The 21,780-nt window shown below is 44.8% G+C and overlaps 1 protein-coding gene across 2 annotated transcripts in view; it reads left to right on the top strand.

Annotated features, from left to right (window-relative positions):
• BRWD3 (bromodomain and WD repeat domain containing 3) overlaps positions 1 to 21,780 on the top strand; it is a 61,520-nt gene that overhangs the window by 3,884 nt on the left and 35,856 nt on the right. For both annotated transcript variants that reach the window (XM_075435899.1, XM_075435898.1), the window contains exons 5-11: positions 5,315 to 5,465; positions 7,943 to 8,041; positions 14,793 to 14,953; positions 16,779 to 17,000; positions 18,822 to 18,922; positions 19,630 to 19,700; positions 20,853 to 20,953. In XM_075435899.1, the coding sequence (XP_075292014.1) occupies positions 5,315 to 5,465; positions 7,943 to 8,041; positions 14,793 to 14,953; positions 16,779 to 17,000; positions 18,822 to 18,922; positions 19,630 to 19,700; positions 20,853 to 20,953 (906 nt within the window). The remainder of the gene's footprint in view (positions 1 to 5,314; positions 5,466 to 7,942; positions 8,042 to 14,792; positions 14,954 to 16,778; positions 17,001 to 18,821; positions 18,923 to 19,629; positions 19,701 to 20,852; positions 20,954 to 21,780) is intronic.

The following is a 21,780-nucleotide window of genomic DNA, read 5'->3' as shown; positions in this document are numbered from 1 at the left end:
TGGCAGGTTGCTGTTAGAAACTATCTGTGTTTATTCCTGATAAAGATAACTGGCTCTGGTCTGGTTTTCTGGAACTTTTTGACAGGCCACCTCTTCTGGCTCAGCCCGTTTTGTCTTTGTGCTGAAGAGGTGTATAATTTCAGGAAAAACAGAAAATCAGCTGTCGTTGGACAGCGTATTCAAGTGGGGAATTTGCATCCGTGAACGGCTGTGCTGGTGTGGAGCAGCTTATGGGATTTGGCTTTGCGTTCCTGCCTTGCCCATCCGCGTTGATTTAAAACCAGCTGCGAGTCCGAGGTGCTGTTATTTATAGATATTGCCAATCCCGGCATTAGCAGCGGAGAGGTGTTACGGTTTGTCACCTCAGGAAAATGTCATCCGGTAGCGTGGTCGTTCCAGCCCGTTCTCTCTGGGGAAACCGAGCGGATAATGGCTTTTTAAATTCGTGTGTATTTGCATACCGTTGACGTCTTGTGCGAGTCCACTATCTGAGCTTCCTTTTGCTGAGATTCCTTATTTGAGGTCTTGAGCAATTTCCTGATTGCTCAGCTGCCTTGGTCCTCTTGGTCTCCTCTGCTGCTTTTTGATACAGTTATCAGCTGATTCTTAATTGATTGTTATTTCGGCAAATGAGAGAAGCCTCGTACGTCTGACTGCCTAGAGGTGAGAAATCTGCTGCCCCTGCTTCACCACTGCCCGCCCGCCCGCCCAGGGGGGACCGGTCTGAAGGAGCCTTCGCAGGTCTGCGCTGCTGCCGGCACCGCTCCCGGTGTGCAGCTCTCGCCTCAAATTCAGTCTGTGCTCTGAAGCAACGTTGCGGTGGGCTTCCTGAAAGAGGTGTTTCGGACCTACCTGGTTCCCATCCCTGGGAAGACAGACATCTTCTCTACGAGCAGTAATCACAACGAGTCATTTTTTTGCAGGTTTGTTTCCTGTTTATTGAAACCTTCCTTGGAGGAGAAGTTGCCAGCAGTCACGCTGGGGGATTTTGTTTGTTTGTTTCTGGGATCAACAAGCTTCTTGCCTGTCTTCTTAGCTGCCGAGCGAGGACCCTTTCCTCGGTAGTCTTTGAGATTATGTGGTAATGCTTCCAACATCAGGAGCATAAACAGGTTTAGGGGTATGACTCTCCTCGCCCCGATGTGACTTCGCTAATAGTTCTTTACTTGCAGCCGCTTATCGCTGTAGCGACGTATTTGCATACCGGTTCAGGCAGTCACGACGGTGCGACATCCACCCACGGTTGTTTATGTAGGTTTTTTTAAAAGGATGGATTCCCTTTACCCAGTTCTTGAAAGTTTTTAGCTCTGTAACACCCGTGTGGTTACGATGATGCAGAACTCTTCCGTGGTGCTGTGGCGTTCTTGTGCTCTCACATCTTAACCTTTACAGGGTCCTTCACATCGTAAGGCAACAAAACATTGTTCTCTTTCGAATTTATCCCAGGGGGCAGAACTTGCTCTCACGTAGCAAGTTTTCAGCTCTTCTGCATTATTTTAACATGTGCTTTTAGGAGCTCTTGTTAAGCAGGTTTTTGGCCTGTATTACTTGTCTCTAATTTTTTCTGATTTTCTAACTGTTTTCTAAAGTATTTTCTAATATTCTGAAAATACTTTCTAATATATTTGAGGACATGATAATATTCTTGCCATTGTTTAATTTTGCCGTATGGGGTTTGGACTAGTGTACACCAAGAGGTGTGGCTACAACTGATGCTAAGCTTTGCCTTTTTCCCTGCTGCTATTAATGAAAATCTGGCTTGGGACACTGTTTTTCTCAGCTGTATGTTTGCAGCTTGATGTTTTGGAAAGATACTTAAAATCCATTTACAGCTATCTCACGCAGAGGTGAAAGGAAGGATTTTTGTTTCAAGTTCTTTTGGGAACCTGAAAATAGAATTGCTTGTTTTGCTCTGGGCTGCGGCTTAAGCATTTTATCTGGAAGTTATTATGGAAAAAAATCTGCAGGAGAATTCGCTGCTATTGCTGCCTGCCTCCGTAGCTGTTTGGTAATAACAACAGTGATAATACTCAGATTAAAGGTCACTTATTTGGGCTGTTCTGGCTTGTAGAAACATGAAAATGCGCAGGGAAAGGCGTGTGATGCAGCCTTTTTTCTGTAGTGTGGCACGGTTCTGGGTGCAGGTGGCAAAACTGGTGCGCAGGGTGTGTTGATAAAGTGAGTGGTCACTTTGAGATGTGCCTGGTCTGTGCGACGTGCTCTGCATTAAATGTCGCTTAGAGAAGTTTGCAGTCTAATAAAACTCTGCACTGAAATCTAGATGCTTCAGCAGCTCCCTCGTGCCGATTTAACTCTGGCTCCGCGGTGGATTTACTGACTTTCCTGGTCTGGGCAGCCATCGGGCAGATGTGTGGTATCCTGAGCCGCTTAGCGTCTGGACGTCGCAGGCGAGTCACCGCATCCCTCTGTCGTCTCTGAACGCTGGCCGCTCCGCACACGTGTTGGTGTTCGCCCCTTTTGCTATTCTGCATGCAGCCCAGTCCCTTTATTCTTTACGGAACCGAGTCCCTTTCCGTTCCCGAGTAGGTGCACGGAGTTGATCGGGACTGCTTGCTGAATGACTTGTGCTGTGTCTCCGCAGTAGGATGTCTGCTGCCAGGCTGGATTCAGCTCCTCTCTCTAGACGTAGCGTAGCGGCGATACGTCAGCACCGGCGTGCCTCTGGGTGAAACGCGAGGCGTTTCGCTGCATTACGCTAGGAGAACGGTTTGGGCTTTCTGTGAAGTTCTGTATTTCCAGAGAGAGAGGTATGGGTCGTGGGGTTTTTTTTTCCCTACCCTAGAAGTAGAATGTAAAATTCCACAGCTTCTGGATTGGTTACTCTCTTTCTTTTTAAGCTTTTAATCTTAAGCTTGATAAATTGCTAGGATTGGCAATTGCTGACTGAGAAGCGTGTTGCTAATTATCAGAGATGTAGAAAGGAATTTCATACTCGGATTGTATTAGATTGCGGGTTCTCTCTTTAGAATTGTCTTTGTTTCAGATCCTTTCAGATCCCTTACATACTGAAGGGAGGCCAGCGCAGGATGATACAATACTTTGTAGCATTAACACATCTGTAATATTTGAGGAATGAGCCAGAATGATAGGTAAATACAAAAAGTTCAGATAATTCTTTTATCTCGTGTTGCCTTCTGTTATATCATGTAAGTTACAATGAAAGACAATTCATGCCTGTGCACTGAACGTCGCTGGCTGCACGACCGAGAAGGTACCAATGCAGTTTTGGAACTCTGCGATTTTTGGGGGAGGAAAGTGAGAATGGCTGGAGGAACCGATCAGCGCAAGAGAGCGTTCATGGGGTCATTCCTTGGTGCTCACAGTATGAAAAGTCATGGAACAGGACCGTGTTCATGCAGCTGTCAAGTTTATCTTTCCTGCAGAGGGGTGATTCTTCTGTTTCCATCAAAAGCCCAGAGCTTTGGAGGAGCTCAGCTTTAATGTGGGCTGCAGCTCTTTAACGTGCAGGGACTGAAAGGATGTGTGGAGAAGCCTGTTTCTCTTCTGTAAGAGTTTCCATTCAGACGGGAAGAGTTTGGGTTGGGTTGAGTTAAATGGTAATTTGTATCTGTCCTTGGAAAAGCCTTTGGGTTTTTTTTTTTTTGGTGAAAATCTTGTTTGTGGGTTGGTGTCAGTCCTGCTTGTGCTGCGGGTGGCTGCGTTACGCAGCACATGACTCACTGCGTTGAGCCCCGCAGCACCACCGCCGTTGCCCAATTGGCATGAACGATTTCCCAACAACATGTAGTAATAATCTGTTTGATGACATAGGTCAGTGAACAATGTTTTGGCAGCAGGTCTGAGTGAAGCACTCACCTTTTCCTCCTTCCCGACGCGTGCCGCTCCCTCTGGTGTGCTGGGGCAGGAGATGGGCATGTCCTTGGGGGCTGGCTGGGCAGGATAGCTGGGCCTGTCTGATAGTGCTCTGCTGTTGAAAGAAGTGGTCCCGTTCCTTGCTTTCCACCAGCTCTGACGCTTCCCTGAATCGCAGTCAGCTTTGCTAAACCCGGCAGAAAACCTTTTCCTCCCCTGGTCGGGTGAGCACTCCCAGCCAGGGCAGCTGGAACAGCTCCCTCGGCGGTAGGCGAGCACCGCGGCTGAAGCAGAGTGGAGCTTGGTCGTGGTTTTAGCCGGACTGGGGAATCATTCCGGCGCACTGCAGCTCCACAAAAACTTGTCCTACCCCGCTGGGGGGGAACTGCGTGGGTGGTGAGCGCTCGCAGCCCTGTCACCGCTCTCGGCCTGTGACTGGGCGTGTTGGAAGGGGTCACGTCAGGGGAGAGGGGTGTGCGCGGGCACATGCATGCTATTATTTCTTTACAATGAGCGCTCTTCTGGCCCTTTCAGGTCAGCTTTAACATTATTTGGCGTTAGTTGGTGGGTTGGTAAAGCAGAAAAATGGTTTATGACAATCTCTTTCTTTGTAATATTGCAACAGATTCAAAAGTTGTAAATAGTTCTAATACGACTGGTTTTTCCGTCGTCAATCACAGGTACTTGAGAGCCGAGTGACCTGTTACTGTTGGTCTTTAAAAAGGAGATGGATGTGGCTCTATGGCCTGTGTTGAAGGAGCTAAATAAGCTCTGAAGTTGAGTTTTTGCTGGCAGCTAGTAAATGTTGTAGAAGTCAGGCAAGCGCAGGACATTCTGGGTAACAAGGCACAATTTATTTGCTGTTTGAACAGACTGTCAGAAAAACTATTGTGTCTCCCTAGAAAACAGTCTCTGTCGAAAGGGGAAAAAAGAGGAATGGTTTCTCGACATGACAAATTAGGAGCCTACACTTGTGGGTCTTAAAGATACCTGCTCCCAGCAGCTAGAAACCAGAGACTGGGTATTGCTTTTAGGGTCGCGTTTAGGGTTTTTAGGCTTTAGTACGTGTGCTTCTTACGGTGACGTGGGTGTCTGGCGAGGGTGTTTCAGCTAAGCAAGAAATGTGAAAAGAGTGAACTGAAGGGTAAAAGAGGCTGAAAAAAAAGTCCCCAGGCAGTAGTTTTGTCTGATCAGAGTACTGTGCTGGGAACTCGGAGTTTCGGGGCTTTTTGTGTGGCGTTAAGGGATATCCTAAATCACAGCTGCAGCTGCCACCACCTGGAATTTCTGGGCTGACTTTTTCAGCACTCCGTGTCACGTGAAAAGAGACGCCTTTGGTATAATTAATTTTGAGGGGGTTTTCAGGGGTTTTAGACTTGATTTCAGTAACTTTAACACTTGAACATGAACCAAAGAAAGAAATGCCTGTAGGAGCAAGAATAAAACACTTTTCAAACGTCTGCGTTATTTGTATGTTTAGGTGGCTGTCAATGCACACATCCCTCCGGATTATCTTCTTAGGATCTGTGAGAGGCTCGGACCCCTTTTGGACAAGGAGATCCCACAGAGTGTCCTAGGTGTGCAGACCTTGCTAGGTGTCGGGCGCCAGTCTCTATTAAGGGCAGCAAAAGGTAAGATTATTCTCAATTTATGTGCGATTGAATTTCATTTTCATGATCAAAACCCCTTTTGTTGCGATTCATGTTGTGGTATCTGTGCGTGTTTGCATGAACCCTGGTTTGTCTCCTGTGCTTGCCAGCTTTCTTGATGCAGTCTTGCTCAAGTGCAGTTATTGCTGGTCCTGTTACATACCTGTCTCTTTGGTTGAAAATGCCATGTTAAGCATCTCTCACTTGCTACAGCTGCCTGATCTTGTTACTTGCCTCCTCTGCCTCCCCTCCCCAGCACGTTGGACTGGTGTTTGTGTGAATGATGTGATGCACTGGGTTGGAGACTTGATCCATCTGAAAACCAGCCATTTTTTTCATACACATATACACATGCCTGCGTCTAAAATAACCCAGCAGTCTCTGGACTGTGCTGGGCTATTCTTCAGGCTGCTTTATTCCATCACTGGCTTCCCAGGCTGTGCAGGAGAAAGGTGTGTCCGCCTGAAGGGCAGGGCGGCATTTGGGGCAGCGTTTAGAGGGTTGGAGAAGGTGAGGCTGATTCTTCAGTGATAATTCCTGCTTGTCCTTGCTTAAAGTTAATTTGAACGAAAGCCCCATTTTTTTCATGAATAGAGCACCAGTCCTGTTCCTTTTGAAAAACTGCTCTGCTTGAGACGATGATCCGGAGAGCACAGTTTTGTGTTAAAACCGAACAGATCTGAGAGCCATCTGCCACTGAGAAGAGTGGTTCCGCCCTTCCCTCCTCACTCCGTGCCCCGACCACTGCTTCCCTGTAGGAGCCAGAACTTACTTGATCCTGTGATGTGCTGATTCAGAGAGCAAAAACATTGCGAAATTTGTTACTGCTGTTGTAGTGAATTAAATTAGCTCACGGAAGGATCAGAGTGCTGGAGGTGACACGGGCGGCAGGAGCGTCATGCCGGGAGAGGAGGAGGAGGAGGGATGGGCGAGCAGGACCTTCCTGTTCCAGTGGCGGTTGAGCGCTTAATTTACCGCATCCTGTGAAGTCACACTCGGATGCTAACAAGGACCGTCGCCTTCTGCTGATGCACTGGAGGTCACCTGGAGGGACGGGCTGTTTGCAAACACGCTGCCTCACGCAGAGTTGTGGGGCTGAGCCTGGTTTGGCCTATGCTTGGCTATAACTGGGTGGAGAATTGCAGGTTTGCAGGGAGGCCTGCAGAAGGGGATTTCTTCGTTTCGCATTCAGTTTGCATCCTAGAAGAAAACAGCAACAAAAAATGTAAAGAGAAAATAAACAGCTTTGTGCGGGGAAACGGAAGCTTCGTAGGCGAGTTAGGGGACAGAGGCTGGGGGAATCACTGACAGAGGCCGTGCTTCCTAAGCCACGTGATAAATTTATTGCAAAGAGATTTCTGCTAGGTTGACGGTGGGGTTTTGTCCCCTTCAGAAAAAGGTGCTGTGACACTGTGCCAGTTGGTGTGTAAACCACACTCGCTAATATGAAACAGCGTAGCTTTTTCAAAGTTGACACACAGAGATTTCCGCTCCCCCTAGTTGTGTCTCAGTATGAAGTTTCCATTTATCGTTGGTATTTATAGCTATTTTGGTCTATTTTAGAAAGTATGAGTGCTGTTTTTAATGTGTATCGTTGTAATACTCTGTGGTGCGGTCTGGGGTTTAATCAGAGGGTGCTCTCGGGAGTCTCTCCGCGTCACGTAAGCTTGCGCACTGCAGATCCGGAGATCTGAAGGGTGATACACAGCTCCACCAATCTGTGGCACTGTCCTGCTGTTTCGGGCCTTGTTCACCGTGGAAGCTCATTTCTCTCCTTCCAGATGGCCAGAAATGGAAGAAGTCCAGGTCTAATTTCTGAGGCACTCTGAACAGTCTCAGAAAAATCACTATTGTTCTAGAGAAAAGGCTCTCTGAGGCCAGTTGGCAGCAGATAGCTGGAGAATCTTCAAAGAAAACAGCCTTCAATTTAAAAACAATGTTTTTTGGGGGGTGGGGTGCAGAGGAGAATCTGAAAGGAGGGCATATTGCCATCAATTGCAGGAAAACAGATTTATTGGAAAAAACCCCTCACTTCTCCCACTTTCAGGGAGCAAATGTGTGCGTGTATGTGCGTTCTCAAACGTACAGTTCGTAAGAAGAGGTTCTGTATGCGTTGGGATTGCAGCAGGACTAAAACCATACCTGAGTTCAGTCCTGCCTCAGTACAGAGTGCACCCACTCTTTCATTCTCTTTTTCTTTCCATCAGTGTAGACTCCCTGCTCCCCGAAACGAAGCTAAAAGAAGCCGAGACCGTTTGCAGTCATACTGCTGAGGAACTAGAAAGCAGAGTTGCAATCTTCTTGAAGTGTTAGATCTCTGACAGACCTTTTAAAAAGACAAGTCCTATTTGGGGATGCTGGGAGTGGTGCTTGGTGCTCTTGATTCTGAGAAGAGCAGCTCAGTTGGACGGGGTTTGGCTGATCGTTTCACTAACCAGCTGTTAATCTCACCGGTACAGACTTCAGACATACGCTATGGAAAGGATCTGCATTTGCAGCTCTGCACAGAGGTCGGCCTCCCGAACTACCTGTGAATTATGGGAAACCGCCAAACGTGGGTGAGTGCTGAAACACACGGAACGTGGTTTTTTCTTCTCTTTTTGTTTTGTTCCAGCTGAAAGTTACGGACTGAAACACCACCGTGGGTTTGCATTAATGTCTTTTTTTGACTTTTCACCGTGAATTAGTCTAAACATGCTTTCTCACTGACAATAGAATAACCCTTTTGGTATTATTCAGACTTGGATCTTCCGACATGTGTGTACACATGTCAAAACATTGTGGCCACATTGAACAGCTTTGCACGTCAGCTTCCTGTTTGGAGGGCAACGTGCTGGAGTATTTTGTTATGATACACCTACGTAATATGTACGTGTGCTTGTAAGATTGAGTAGGCGTGGTCCCAGGAGCGCGTAGGCAATCTTTTCATTCAGGAATCTTAGCCAGAGCAAAGCGCCTGCCTCCCAGAGCACTTTTATTGACTCAGGAATTCACGTTAGCTCGATTATGACAGAAAACAGACTGCTTGCAACATCCTTCCTCAAAAAGGAGATAATCGCCCAAGCAGCGTTTGTGTTACTTTCAGTTGGCAGCACAGTTAGCTAAAGAACTTTAATTAGCCAGGTTTATAGCAAACAGATTCGATTCTTGCAGGCAGAGATGTACGTCCTGTCGGTCGTGTGCCTGTGTGTTTGTGCAAAGGCGCAGGCTTTGCCTGGTTTGTTAGGAGATGCGTTCCTCCCGTCCCTGCGGAGACGCAGGGGTGATGATGGCGGTCTGCTGTTTCTGCCACGTCTGTTCCTCTGTTTGTACTTCTGCACTTTCTCTCTCATTACTAAAAATGAATCTTTGTCATACACGAAGGTGACAAAGCCTGGGCTGTTTGTGGTTGAAAGCGATAGCATATGGGTCTTCTGTATGAAAAAAAAAAAAGGATATTTGCCTGAAACTAGTGCATAGGGAACTATTACATTAGTGCTTTTCCTGCTTTTGTCAGATCATTTATGAGTCATACTGTGGACATTAAAAAAGAAAACTGTTTTCATATATTAATATGGTTACTTCTTTATAGATCCATGTATTTATTCTTTTAGGCTGATTCTGCAGTTACTTTTTCACTAGCATTTGGGCTGATGGATTGCTGATAGGCAATAGATTTATTGCATGTGCTCAACTTCTACAGTTGTATTTCTATAAAGGCTCCTGGATCAACTCTTTCATAAGAGAAGAATCAGACCTGTTGGACTGGAACATATCTTTGGAATATGCAGTATTATTAACAAACCGTACTGGCAGATTGGACTTCAGCATTTGCCATGCTTTCATGACAAGGGTTCGTGCTGCTTGCTTGGCGACTGTTTAGTGACTTGGAGAACAGGATGGTTTCTTGGTTTTGGTGTTTTCCTACAACCTGTTACTTAAGAAATGCAAAGTTGTTATATGGAAAAGGGTCTTTTATAGCCAGGAATTAATTTTTATAAGTACTGGTTCCTGGAAGAATACAGTCCTCCTTGGCGTAGGTACATAAATGACTAGTAAGAGAGGCAAATGTATGTAAAGATTAAAATAAGAAGTTGACTACACTTAAGCTGTAGAGGAGGGAGGAGTTTGGTTTTGGGATTTCCCATTGTTAATCCTGAAGTGGAAGTCACAAAATTCTGCTGTGTGTATTTTTGCAAAATGGGTAGGCTTTTTTTCTGGTGAGTAGTGACAGCCACAGATGCTGCAGTGTGTGTGCGTCTGGTTTTAAAACATGAAATGAAGAAGTCTGCCCAACCTCTTTAACATTTCAGCATAATTGTGAATTCCCGTACTGTGCTGGCTTAGTCAGGCTGTGTTTTCTGGAATTACTTGCTGAAGTAGTTGGGCTGAAGTAAGAGACACCCATAATAATCTGTGTTCGTGAGGGAGATGAAATGATTGTGTAACTGCCTGTGTAGACAGGTAAATAAGGTGTAGCACTAGCAACGAAAAGTATTCTTGTATCGTTTCCCTTCCAGTGATAAAGGTTTAAGCTTGCCCCAAATGTGTGTTTTTCCGCTGCGAGAACGGGTTGCTTGTGGTTGCCCTCCCAGCTGGAAGAGTCGTAGCTGCCGTGGCTTGCTGTTCCATCTGGATAGGGCTGGGCTGGGAGCTTGGGATCTGTCATCCAAAATGAAGGGTCACGCACGGTGGAACTGGAGCAAGAAATCGGTGCTGCCTTTTCCCAGCGTGCTTGTGCGGATCTGGGAATCTTCTGGCTGCGGGAGTCTCCGAGAAGGTGCTGAGCCGTGGAAGTCGTTCTCGGGAACGTGGTGTTTGTGGGTTGAGTCGTGGAGGTCTGCGGGGATCTGCTGGGGGAGGAGAGGATGGGAAAATGCTGCCGTGGCTTTCGGCTGCTGACAGGGTAACGTGGTGGATGCGGTGAGGATGTCTCTTGGACCGCTGCTCTGCGGGTTTTGCAGCAGGGTTGCGTTTAGGGCTCTAGGGCTGTGTTTAGGGCTCCCTTTGTGCTCTTCCAGTCAGAAGACGGAAAGCTGGGTCGTGCAGTACCTCAGCGATGGGAATTACTCGCGTGTGATCAGCCTGCTTCGGAATACTGCTTCGATTTTGTCAGAGACTTTTTTTTTCCTGCAGGCAACTCAAAGCAGATTAGGAAGCAGGTTGTTTTCCCTCCTTAGTTGATTACTGGAGCTGTTTTATCCCGAGTGTGAAAAGCTGTGCGCGGATAACTGTTGGTAGTGAAAGCAACACCAAATTTGGAACCAGAAAGTTGGTAGCGTCGTCTCAGTGAGCGAGCAGTTCAGCTGGATGGAAATTTACAGGCAAGGTGATGCAGCTACCTGAGGCCTGCCAAGCAGCAGCGCTCCAAGGAGGGCAGCAAATCAGTGCTGCTTCTCTGCTGTGAAGCAGCTCCATGAGGTCAGCAGCTATGAAAGCTGGAATGCTTTGTTCTTCTGGTGGTTTTCCTGGCTCTAGCTGTCCCTGTGGCCACACATCCACGCTCGGAGAAGATATTTTGCCTGTGTGAGCCAACCGTGTTTGTTTCCCAGTGTTCTTACGAAATCCAGACCTGTGTTTCTTCCGCAGACTGCGAGCAGTACCCAGTCTTCGTGCTTGGTCAGGCCCCACGGTGAGGTTACTGCTTGCTCACCGCGTGTCCTGGCTACATGAAATGTGATGTCCTCAGTACGAAGTTAGAGTGCCGGTTTCAAAAGGTGAAATACTATGATGAGAAGTTAGCACCCTTAATATCAGAGAAGCTGTTTTTAACACAAGCATTTGTGCCAGTATTCTGTTTTCTATTACGACTTGCAAAAGATGGAGTGAGGCAAGGGTTGATAGGGAGAGGAAGAATTGGTTTGAAAACTGCTGCAGCTAGGTGACCGTGTCCACACTGAAATGGTTTAATTCCTTCCGAAGTTGTGACTTAATTTTGAAATTTATGATGTCTGATGATTGTTTTTTAAATTTGGTGTTCACTGGTGGGTCATTGTGGCAGGGTTTTGGTTTTATCCTTGCTAGGTGAGATTTCTTGCAAGGGTTTTTACATTTGTGCTGTTCTCTCTAGCGGAATGAACTGTGATTTAAGAATTACTGTTGTACAGCGTGCGTGACTCCCCGCTGCCCCCTCCACCCGTGCCTGTCCTCGCACTAAGGGCTGTAATTTTCCTGAAGGTGTGATCTTCAACGGCGAAAACCTGTGAGAAAGAAACAGAAACACGCGTGCGTTTTGCCCCGTCTCCCTCGGTTCGTGCCACAGGCTGTGGCTGGAGCAGGCGCTGGCGTGCGTCCGTCAGCCGGGGCTGGCTCACCGCTCTGCACTAGGGGACTAGATACGCTCACTTCTGGTGTGAAATAGCAGCAATACAGGTTTAACAGTTTTTTTTATTGTTGGGAAATAGTGAAGGGGGGTAGACTTGGCGGCTGTTACGCCCAGTGCGGCAGGAGTACAGACCCTAGTTAGGTTGCTAAAAGTTTTTAGGGCTACTATGCTGCTAATTCTCTGTGTGGGAATCGGGGGTTTTTTCATGCTTTTGGGCTTTATGAGTACACTAAGTTTGTTGTACTGAAGAAAGCAAACTTCACAGGGCTTTTTGTCCTGCGTGGGTAATTCTGTGTTTAGATATTGTGTATTAATATTCTCCCAAAAAATATGAGAACTGGAGTTGGGGATATTTGTTTTGTTTTGGGGCCGGGGTTTACTTTGCAGTTCCTTGGAAGGCAGGGATAGTTTGTGAAGTGCGGGAGGGCAGAGAGCTCAGTGACAGCTTTGTGTGTGTGGCAGGAGTTTCTGGTAGCTGTACCCTGCGCGTTGTCAGTGAGGATCAGGCGCGTGGAGTGTTTGTGCTTTTGTTCAGAGCTGCTGCTGCTTTGATAAAGGTGGTGCCTCCTCATTGCACAACAGTAGTTCTGTGTCTCTCTGAAACGCCTGATTGAAGCATTTCATAAGCAGTGCTTTTTAATTTTTAATTCTCCGTGGGAGACTGAGGAGTCTTGTCCCCATTGCGCAAATGGGGAAATAGACACGGAAAAAAATGAAATTACTTTCACATCCTCTGAAGCCGGACTGATTGCAAGTCTGGGTATCGACTGGAGAAGTTAGGTGCCGAGTGCCAGATGGGAGGTGGTGTGAGCTGGGTGCCTGGCTCTTCGTTGTTCCTTGTAGCACTTCCTTCGTGGGATTTACAGCAAACAGCAGTGGGGAATTTGCAGAAGGATTGCGTGGGCACACGGTAGTACACAGAAAGTATTGTGATTATTGGGAATGTTTTTGAAACACTAGTATACTTTTTCGATTCACACAGTTCTTTGTGTCATTAAAAAAATGTTCTAAGGCATTTGACATCGTTTAAAGGTAGATACGTTGTCATTACGTATTTAAATGATTTCAGCACTGAAAGGCACAGCAGAATTACCGTGTTGCTAAATGACTGCATCTCTGTGTTGGCATAACATTGTCCACAGCGTCGGGGAAAGGGAGGTGTGACGTTTTTAAGAACTTGTTTTCTAAGCTGCCATACTTAAATAGTGAATTAAATAACGTGTAGGCAAACCTGACAGTACCTTTGCACAGCATTGGTCGCTTTGGGATCTCTGTGCCCTCCTGTAAAAGCTGGGAAAAGGGGTTAAAGATTACGTTTTTACTTTGCTAGGGGAGACAGTTTCCATTTAACAGTTCCTGTATTATGTCAGGTATCAACTGAATAGTAGGTAGACAGTAAATGAATTTGGTTTAGTGTGTTTTGCTTTTTTAGTATTGCTGAATTTGTGTGTTTACATGAAAAACAAATATTGCTGGAAGATAATGTCACGGTGAGAGCCTGATGGCTTTTGCAAGCACCTACACCTTTTGTACAACATTTTTTCCTAGTTTATAGTGCTTCAATTGCATTGGGTGATTAAAAATGGTCCAAATGGTCCAAAAATACTTTCCGTACATCTGGAAACAATTTCTTTTTTCCCATTTGTGTCTCTGCTTGTGTATAAATGCTTCAGTCTTATAAATGTACAGAAGTGCGTTACGGGTTAGTAACTCTTGGAAAAGATGCTTCTTGACTTCTTGACCCCCCTAGTTTTGGGGGGTTTTTTTGTAACATATTCCAGAGTTGTTTTTTTGTGTAGATAGGTAATGATGTGATCATACAATTAAGAAGATGGGTCAAGTTGTTCACTGTACTTTTAAACTAAAGGACTGAAAGGCACTACAGAGCTGCACGCCGCTCCTGTGACGCCCTGCCTACTTCAATGTGCAGGAGACAAGATAAGGGGTTTTTCTGCAGGGAGCCTGCAATCGCAAGGGCTTGACAGAACCCACCAACACAGCAGTGTTAGGTCTTGAAGTGGCGCTGGAAAGTCTCAAAACTTGAAAATCAAAAGTTCGAGTGGTAGAAGTTAGGATAGGTAAAATGAAATGCTCCAAATTATCTCAAATTAGGCATCAAATAAAAGATTAGATTTAGGATCCTTTTGTATTCTACAGCCACAGTGATCTTCGTTTGATGATGTGTCCCAGGAAAGGCACAGACCTGCCTTTTTTCTCCTTTCCTTGTCTAGTGGAAAGATTCGTCGTTATCGGTGGTCAGACTGCTAACGGGGCTTTTTTTACATGAGGTTTTTCTGCAGTTAGATTTCAGGCTGTTCTTTTAAGGGCTCCTAGGTTTAACAATATGAAATAATTTTGTTGTTGCTGCAGTTTTCTCTTGTGCCTGCCGTTCTTTTGACGAGGGCTTTTTCTGTCGGTGCCTTGTATTTCTTATTCTTCAGTCACACTGTCATAGAAATGCAATGCTGTTGCTGCTGCTGCTTACAATGAGAGGGGTTTTGTGGGGAGCGTATGGAAGACCACTGACTGTGAAATATGATCTGGAACCCATTCCAAAGAAGGATTTTTATCACAAAAAAGGCTTTTAAAAGAAACTATTATTATATCCCAAGAATACATTTGTTGTAACTGTTATAAGGAAATGATATGTTACTAATATCAAGTTTTCTGAATCCACATAGAAAAAATGTATCCGTTGCCTGTTCATGAAATGAACACTTGGAATAACTGCTGGTTGTGATGGGAACTCTTTATTTTGCTTTAATTTTTGTAGAAGAAAGCAGGTGCAGGGTGTGGCGTGGTAGGTGTTGAAAGACTTCGTCAGGAGTGGGCTCTCTGTTACAAGACTGTACAGAATGTTCTGATAAGGTAGAAGCAGCTCAGATTTATAGATTATAATAGTAAAGCTGTTACCAAACGTGAGATTTGATTTAATATTTATTTGCTGTGAGCTCTGGACAAAATCCATGTCTTAGTTTTCTTTTTCTTTTGTTTTTCTCTCCCAGTAAACATAATTTCTGCCAGGCAATTAACTGGATGTGGACGTTTCAGCCACTTGTTCCCAACATCCACCTACCAACACATGAAAATGCATAAGAGGATTTTGGGACATCTATCTTCAGTTTATTGTATAGCCTTTGATCGCAGTGGGAGAAGAATTTTTACAGTAAGTTTAAAAATTGTACTTTTCTTGGAAGATTGCTTTGCTTGGTTTGATTTCTTTCTTTCCTGAGTCACTCATTGCCTCTCAGTTACCGAATGAGATGCAGACAGGACTTGCAGAAAAAGAAAGGAACAAAATTCTTGAAATGTATGGAAACCCCGTCTCTTTCTATGCTAATTTTCACTTTTCACTTGACTTAGTATTTTGAAATTGCTCACAGCTCCGGTAGACTGAAACTTAGTCAGCTCTTTGCTTCCCCATGTAGAACCTTACAGCAGGGATGTTCCGGTCCGGAGCTTGCAGCTCCCGCTTGAGACACGTGCTCGTTTTTCTTTCTTTATCGTCTTTCTTGCTGAATGCCACCTGCAGTATTCTGGGATTTGGAATTAATTTACATGCTGCTTGCTGGGTTAAATCTTAACACTTTCATTAAAACTACACTTTACCTTTTGATAACGTTGGAAATGCTGGCAATCCTCTCCTTACACTTCAAAAAAACTTGATGATAAGTAGACCACCTCATTACCTCACCTGCAATTTACTGCTCTACTAAATTTTCTTTCTAGAATTTGTAGTGTATCAATGAATACGTGAATATTATTGTAAGTTTTTCTCCAGAATACGTTAACATACATTTCTGTGATACAGCCCTTGCTTTTTGTTGAACATATTAAAAAATCAACAGATTTTTCAAATTAATAAGGCAGCTTTTAACAGTTAATGTTAATCCCCGTCTCATCTTTGCCCTCGTCTATTTATCACTAGGCGTTTAGAAACAGATTACCTGGCAGGCTAATTGTTGTCTTTGTGTGCTTGCTAGCTTCTGCACTCATTATAAATTGGTTAAATGGAGATGTTGTTAAGGTAATTACTCTGGGTCACTGTGAGGGTCTTTCCATTTTTGTTTCCACCATAAAGAAATCTTTCTTATCTGCTGTTATGAAGAGCTGAAAGTGATTTGTGTTCCAATTCAGCTGCAATTAATTAAATATAATTTAAAGACAAATGATGTTGACATTGCAGTTAGTTTAATTGTGTTATGTTTCGGAATATATAGTGGCAATCCTAGCCACTAGTGTCAGCATTTTTTGTAGTATCTGAATAGTGGAAAGGTCTGAACTGTCTAAAAATTCCTGGCAATATTGGGATTGAGTATGAAATCATGTAGCTGTAACTATGGGTAAAAATATTTGACAGTGATCTGCGTTGGATATGCTTTTGAATTGTGTCCTGTCCTGAACTGAATTCCCACTGGCGTAGTATTCTTTCGGTTGCACGTGGTGTTGCACGGTTTCTCTCTTTGAGTGGTCCAACTTTCCTCCGTTGGCAAAAACCGAACCTCACGGTGCAGCTGCCTTTCCGCTCCAGGAGCACGGCAGAGGCTCCGAGATCCCTCGGATGCTGAAGTGCTTTTTTGCCTTAGAGCTGAAGTCTTAATGATCACTTTGATTTTACTACTGCTTTGATCTGGCTCACACAGATAAATATGACCGTTGGTGGTATATAATTAAACACTTTATCTTCTGAAATTTACCTTAATTATTACTGAACTGTATGGAGAGGAGTTAAGTTAGCAGCGGTGGTCATATCTTAGCGTGAAACATAGGACAGTGGCTTCTGTTTTATAAATATCTAAATCCTTGGCCCCACGAGATGATCCCCAAACTCAGATGGTTGTGCCTCTGTGGAACCCCACAGAAGTTGTTCTGCTGGCAGGTTCATGGTGCGGTGGTGTTGTAGATGCTTGTTCCTCTACAGTGTACGCGTGTGTTATGTACACAGAACATACCATCTCATATAATCTTTGGACATTTTTGTGTGGCATTAGGGGTCAGATGATTGTTTGGTCAAAATCTGGGCTACAGATGACGGGCGTCTGCTCTCGACATTGCGAGGACACTCGGCTGAAATTTCTGACATGGCCGTGAACTACGAGAACACGCTGCTTGCTGCGGGCAGTTGTGACAAAGTAGTGCGAGTCTGGTGTCTGCGAACCTGTGCCCCGGTCGCAGTGCTGCAGGGCCATTCAGCTTCCATTACTTCCATACAGGTGAGGAACGACCTTTTTTTCTTAAACCCTGGAATTAAAACAGTAAGAAGAGATGTGGATTAGCAATCAGGGATAAAAATTATCTTTTCATCTGTGTTTGGTGTAGATTTGCCCCAGCTTGAGGGTGGTGTTCCCTGTCCATAGAGAATGTTTATTTTTCACAGGAATACTAAAAATCAGCTAAAAATCCTTACTCCACCTTTCTTATTTGCTCGTTATCTTGGCCTGTGCTGTGAGGAGCTGTTCTGGGTGTTGTAGCATCCGTAGGCGCTGCAGCAGCCACAGTACAGCACAGAGCAGAGCCTGCAGAGCGTCTGTGCTTGTGCCGTGCGGCTTCAGCTGGTGGCAAGCGCCCAGCGAGCGACAGCGGAGCAGGACAAAAAATGACTCAACTGCCAGCACTCGGTTCTCTGGCGGTGGCACAGTCAGTAATGGCTAGTAATTTGCAGTTTATTTGCTTTAAAAAAACCCCGCAACAGCCAGGCAGAAACCTCCAGCAACCGAAAATTCCCGGATCAGAAAGACAATCCCTGCTATCTGGCAGGTTATGCACGTAGAGGGGAGAACGAGTGGGGATGTCTGGCTCCGAATCCCTCTCCTCTGGAGCCTTGCTGCCTTTGATTCATCACGGTCTGCTCCAGCGTGCCGGGAGTCCCTGGGAGCCTCATTTCTCCCCCTCGTGCCTATGCTTCCAATTTCGTCTCATTTTAACTATGCCGCAAGTTAGTTACCATAAGGTGATTGTTTTGGAGATGTAGTTTGCAGCTTGGTTTTGTGTTATTTGTTTGTGTTTATATACATCACAGAATCACAGAATGGTCGGGGTTGGAAGGGACCTCTGTGGGTCACCCAGCCCAACCCCCTGCCCAAGCAGGGTCACCCAGAGCAGGCTGCACAGCACCGCGTCCAGGCGGGGCTGGAATATCTCCAGAGAAGGAGACTCCACAGCCCCTCTGGGCAGCCTGGGCCAGGGCTCCGTCACCCTCAGAGGGAAGAAGTTCTTCCTCGTGTTCAGCTGGAACTTCCCAGGCTTCAGTTTGTGCCCGTTGCCCCTTGTCCTGTCACTGGGAATCACTGGAAAGAGTCTGGCCCCGTCCTCCTGACCCCCACCCTGCAGATATTTATGGGCATTTCTAAGGTCCCCTCTCAGCCTTCTCTTCTCCAGGCTGAACAAGCCCAGCTCCCTCAGCCTCTCCTCATAGGAGAGATGCTCCAGTCCACAAGCATTTTGTAAAACTCTGGTAATTTAGAAAATAGTCGCGATCGGTCGTGGCTTTTCGAGGAAACAGCGTTGGATCCCATCATCAAAAATCAGGTAGCCAGAGGACTGAAGTTATTGCTGCAGTTATGAAATTAAAGCAAGAGGCTTTGGGATGAAAAGCTATCCGACTCCTTCGAGAGGCAGAGGAGAGGTTCGGGGTGGGCAGGGGTCCTGCTGTGCTTCTCTTCTTCGTTTGGCCTGGATGCAGGGATCATTTTTGTCTTTGTTACCATGTTTGATCCAATTCTGTCCTGGAAGGAAGTATTTCCTCATCTGCTTGTCCCATCAAAAGGGTCTAGGCTTGTTTCGTTTCTCCAATTTACTAACTTTTGTGTGGTAGAAACAAAGGCTTGCTGGTCAGAACATAGGTATTTTCCGTTCCTCAGCTTTGTTTTTGCGGAAGTTCAGATCCTGTGCTCATGCCCGGTGCGGCTCGCTCTGCTCACGGGGAGAAAGGCAATACGTTCGGGAAAAAATTCGTGTCAATGGCTGTTTGCAAGTTTCCAGCGTGTAGGGGGAGAAAGAAATTAGCTGGTTTAACTGTTACGACTTTTTTTTAGTTCTCTCCAGCAAGGAAAGGAACAACGCGATACCTCACTTCTACTGGTGCTGACGGAACAATCTGTTTCTGGCAGTGGCATGCGAACACCATGAAATTTAAGTAAGCCTCTTTAGATAATTATAAATATCTGAAATAAGGAACGAATTTGTTTTAAGGTTTAGCGTGGAGAGGAGCGCTGGGATAATTAAGTAAGGGCGTGTTCTTTCTCGGTGAACAAGTTTCTTGGGAGGTGTTCTCCCGCAGACGTGCTGGTGGCCCACTGTGCCCACGCCAGCGCGTGGGGCTTGCTTACGCGTGTTGTGGGGTCTGTGGCACTACAGCCCGGGGGGAGGCAGCCAGCAGGGCTGTTGTTTCTGGATTTTGTGCTTTGCAAGCCAGTGTTGTGGAAGAACTTTCAGCTTTTATGTTTAGGACTAAATCCTTGTGCAAAATACCCAGGCAGAAGAATTTCTTTGCTTTTAATCCGAAGAACGTACGTATGTAGAAACTTAAACCCATACTTAACAGGCAGTAAATGCTATTAGAATAATGACTTGCCAGGTTCTGTTTTAAATAGATTTGAATTGATGAGTATCATTATAAACAAAGTCTTTTCAATACATAAAGTGATGGTTTTCTTACTAGAAGAAGGAAGAAAATTACTAAAATCAAAAGTAAATTCTAGCAAATTTTGGTGAGAATTCAGAAATTAAGAGATATAGGATGGGTGTATTGACCTCAACCTGCAGAGCTGCAGTACACTGTTCTTGTTGAATGGCATTGGAATAAAGTAATGAAAAATAAAAACGTTGTGTCGTTGCATATAGGGATCGCCCTGTAAAGTTTGCAGAGAGGTCCCGGCCCGGTGTCCAGATATCTTGTTCGTCTTTCAGTTCCGGTACGTATGCATTGTCTGTCGGGTAGCTGAAGGTATTGTGTGAACTAGAATTCCTTTCCTGTCGGGACTGTTACCTCTTTTTAAATACAAATGGTATTAAACCCTTTTTCAGTTAATTATAGCCCTGTCAAATTGTGATTGTTTGAAATCTTCCATGCTAAGCATCTGCCTCAAGCTGCTGCTTCTCTCTTTTTTTTTTTTGTAATTCAGGCTAAAATGTCTTGGCCACTTCCAAGGAAGACTATGCTTTCAGTCTCTTGTTTTGCACATTAGAGATTTTTCTTTGTAATGTGCTTTTAAGGTGTTACCCTGTAAAGTTTTGGAGTGAAAAGTTCTTGAAATCTGGCGGACAGGTGGCCCCCGTTCAGAGGTTACACTTTTGCTAATCCTTCAAATTTGACTAAGTTCTAGGAAGGGCAATGCAATGTGTTGGAAAAGATCAGCTTAACTGACATCCTTTGCTGCAGCTTCGAATTCTCAAAAATAGCGATGTTTACAAGCCAAATTATGTAATTTCTCATTCATTTTTGCAAGCTGAAATTGAGAGCTATTCTAGAGCCATGTGAGTCTTGCCCACGTTCCTTTTTTAAAACGAGAAATCCTGAAATTACTAAAGCCGTGAACGGCACAGTAGTGCCTTTTTTGTGCAAAATTGGCAGTAGAACAAACATTACAAGAAAGTAGCTTAATCACTGACTCCCAGTTCAGCTGTAATTTCTCTGATGTGCTTCAAATAGATGTTGAAGATGGATTTAAAGATTTTGTTTGATATTTGCCAGTGAGGATATTAAACTGTTCCCTGTCTAATTTTCCTGCGTCGGCTGGCGGAGAGCGCTGTGGTAATTTCTGAGGGAAAGCAGAGCAGTTTGTTGGATGAATGTTGTAACTTGCAATCTTCCCTTCCTTTGGTCGGAAGGGTTTGGAGCTGGAGAATGTTGTAGAGCTCATGGTTGTGGCGAAGCTGGTGCGGTCTGAGAAGGTACAGCTCAAAGTAGAAGTTGTCAGAGTTAATTTCTCTGTTCAGGACATTTGTTTTGATGACACTGAAATTTTCTGTTTAAAACTAGTTTGCTGCTTTGACCATAAAGCAGTAATTAAAATTAGTTGTTCCTTGGATGGCCTTTGTCTCACAGAGAACGCTGTCTCTCTTAGGTGGCATGTTCATTGCAACGGGTAGTACTGACCACGTGATAAGAATTTATTATTTGGGCTCGGAATCTCCGGAGAAAATGGCGGAGTTAGAGTCTCATACGGTAAGAGACAACTGGAAAGAAATCTTCTTTTTCCCCTCGCTTTACCTTATTTCAGGAACTTAGGTTTTGTACATCCTATTTGGCTTGTTCTCTGTCTTTCAAATTTAGTTGGCTCTCAACACTGGGGTATTTAAGTGCCTGGAAATTTGAGGTGCAGTTATTTTTAAATTCCTCTGAGGCAGGAGATGCGTGCAGAACATGCTTTATGGATTTCATTCCCCCAGGAAACTGAGGCACGAGGTGATTTTCCCATATTCTTAAAGAAAGTCTGTGTTGGAATGAGGAATTAAAGCAGTTTTCATGCACAATGTCATTTTTCCTATTAAATTTACTGTTGAGCATTTGACTTTATTTGTGGACACCAATCCACAGAACAAGAAAAAACAAAGTCATTCTGGTTTTAGGGTGTGCAGTCAAACTTTACATCGTGATGGCAATTTCATTTAGAAAAGAAAGCTTAAGAGCATCCTTTCTCAGGTAGTGCAGAAGGGTTCTCATAAAAATTCAAATGATTTTAAATATCTGTACCATGACTTTCAATGTTAGTTTTCAAGTTTGAGTCTTGAGAGCTTTTATTCAAACCATTGAGCGTCTCAGTTTTAATGAAAGCCCATAAAGAAGCGTCACTAAACCAGTATCAAATCTTTCTTCATTTCTTGGTCGTTACCGAGAGCAGGTGGTGATTGCATTATTTGCTATATGTATGGTAAACAATATATCAGAAGAGCAAGCTTATAGCAGTGCTGATAGGGCTGTCACTTGCGAGGAGTTGGGAGCATTTATCTTTGAGCCTTAATAGCCTGGCTCCCACCTTAACAAGATTTTAT

Source organism: Opisthocomus hoazin, chromosome 14 (genome assembly GCF_030867145.1).
Source record: "Opisthocomus hoazin isolate bOpiHoa1 chromosome 14, bOpiHoa1.hap1, whole genome shotgun sequence".
Lineage (NCBI taxonomy): Eukaryota > Metazoa > Chordata > Aves > Opisthocomiformes > Opisthocomidae > Opisthocomus > Opisthocomus hoazin.
The sequence above is the reverse complement of the archived record's forward strand: the minus strand, read 5'-3'. Positions and strand labels throughout refer to the sequence as shown.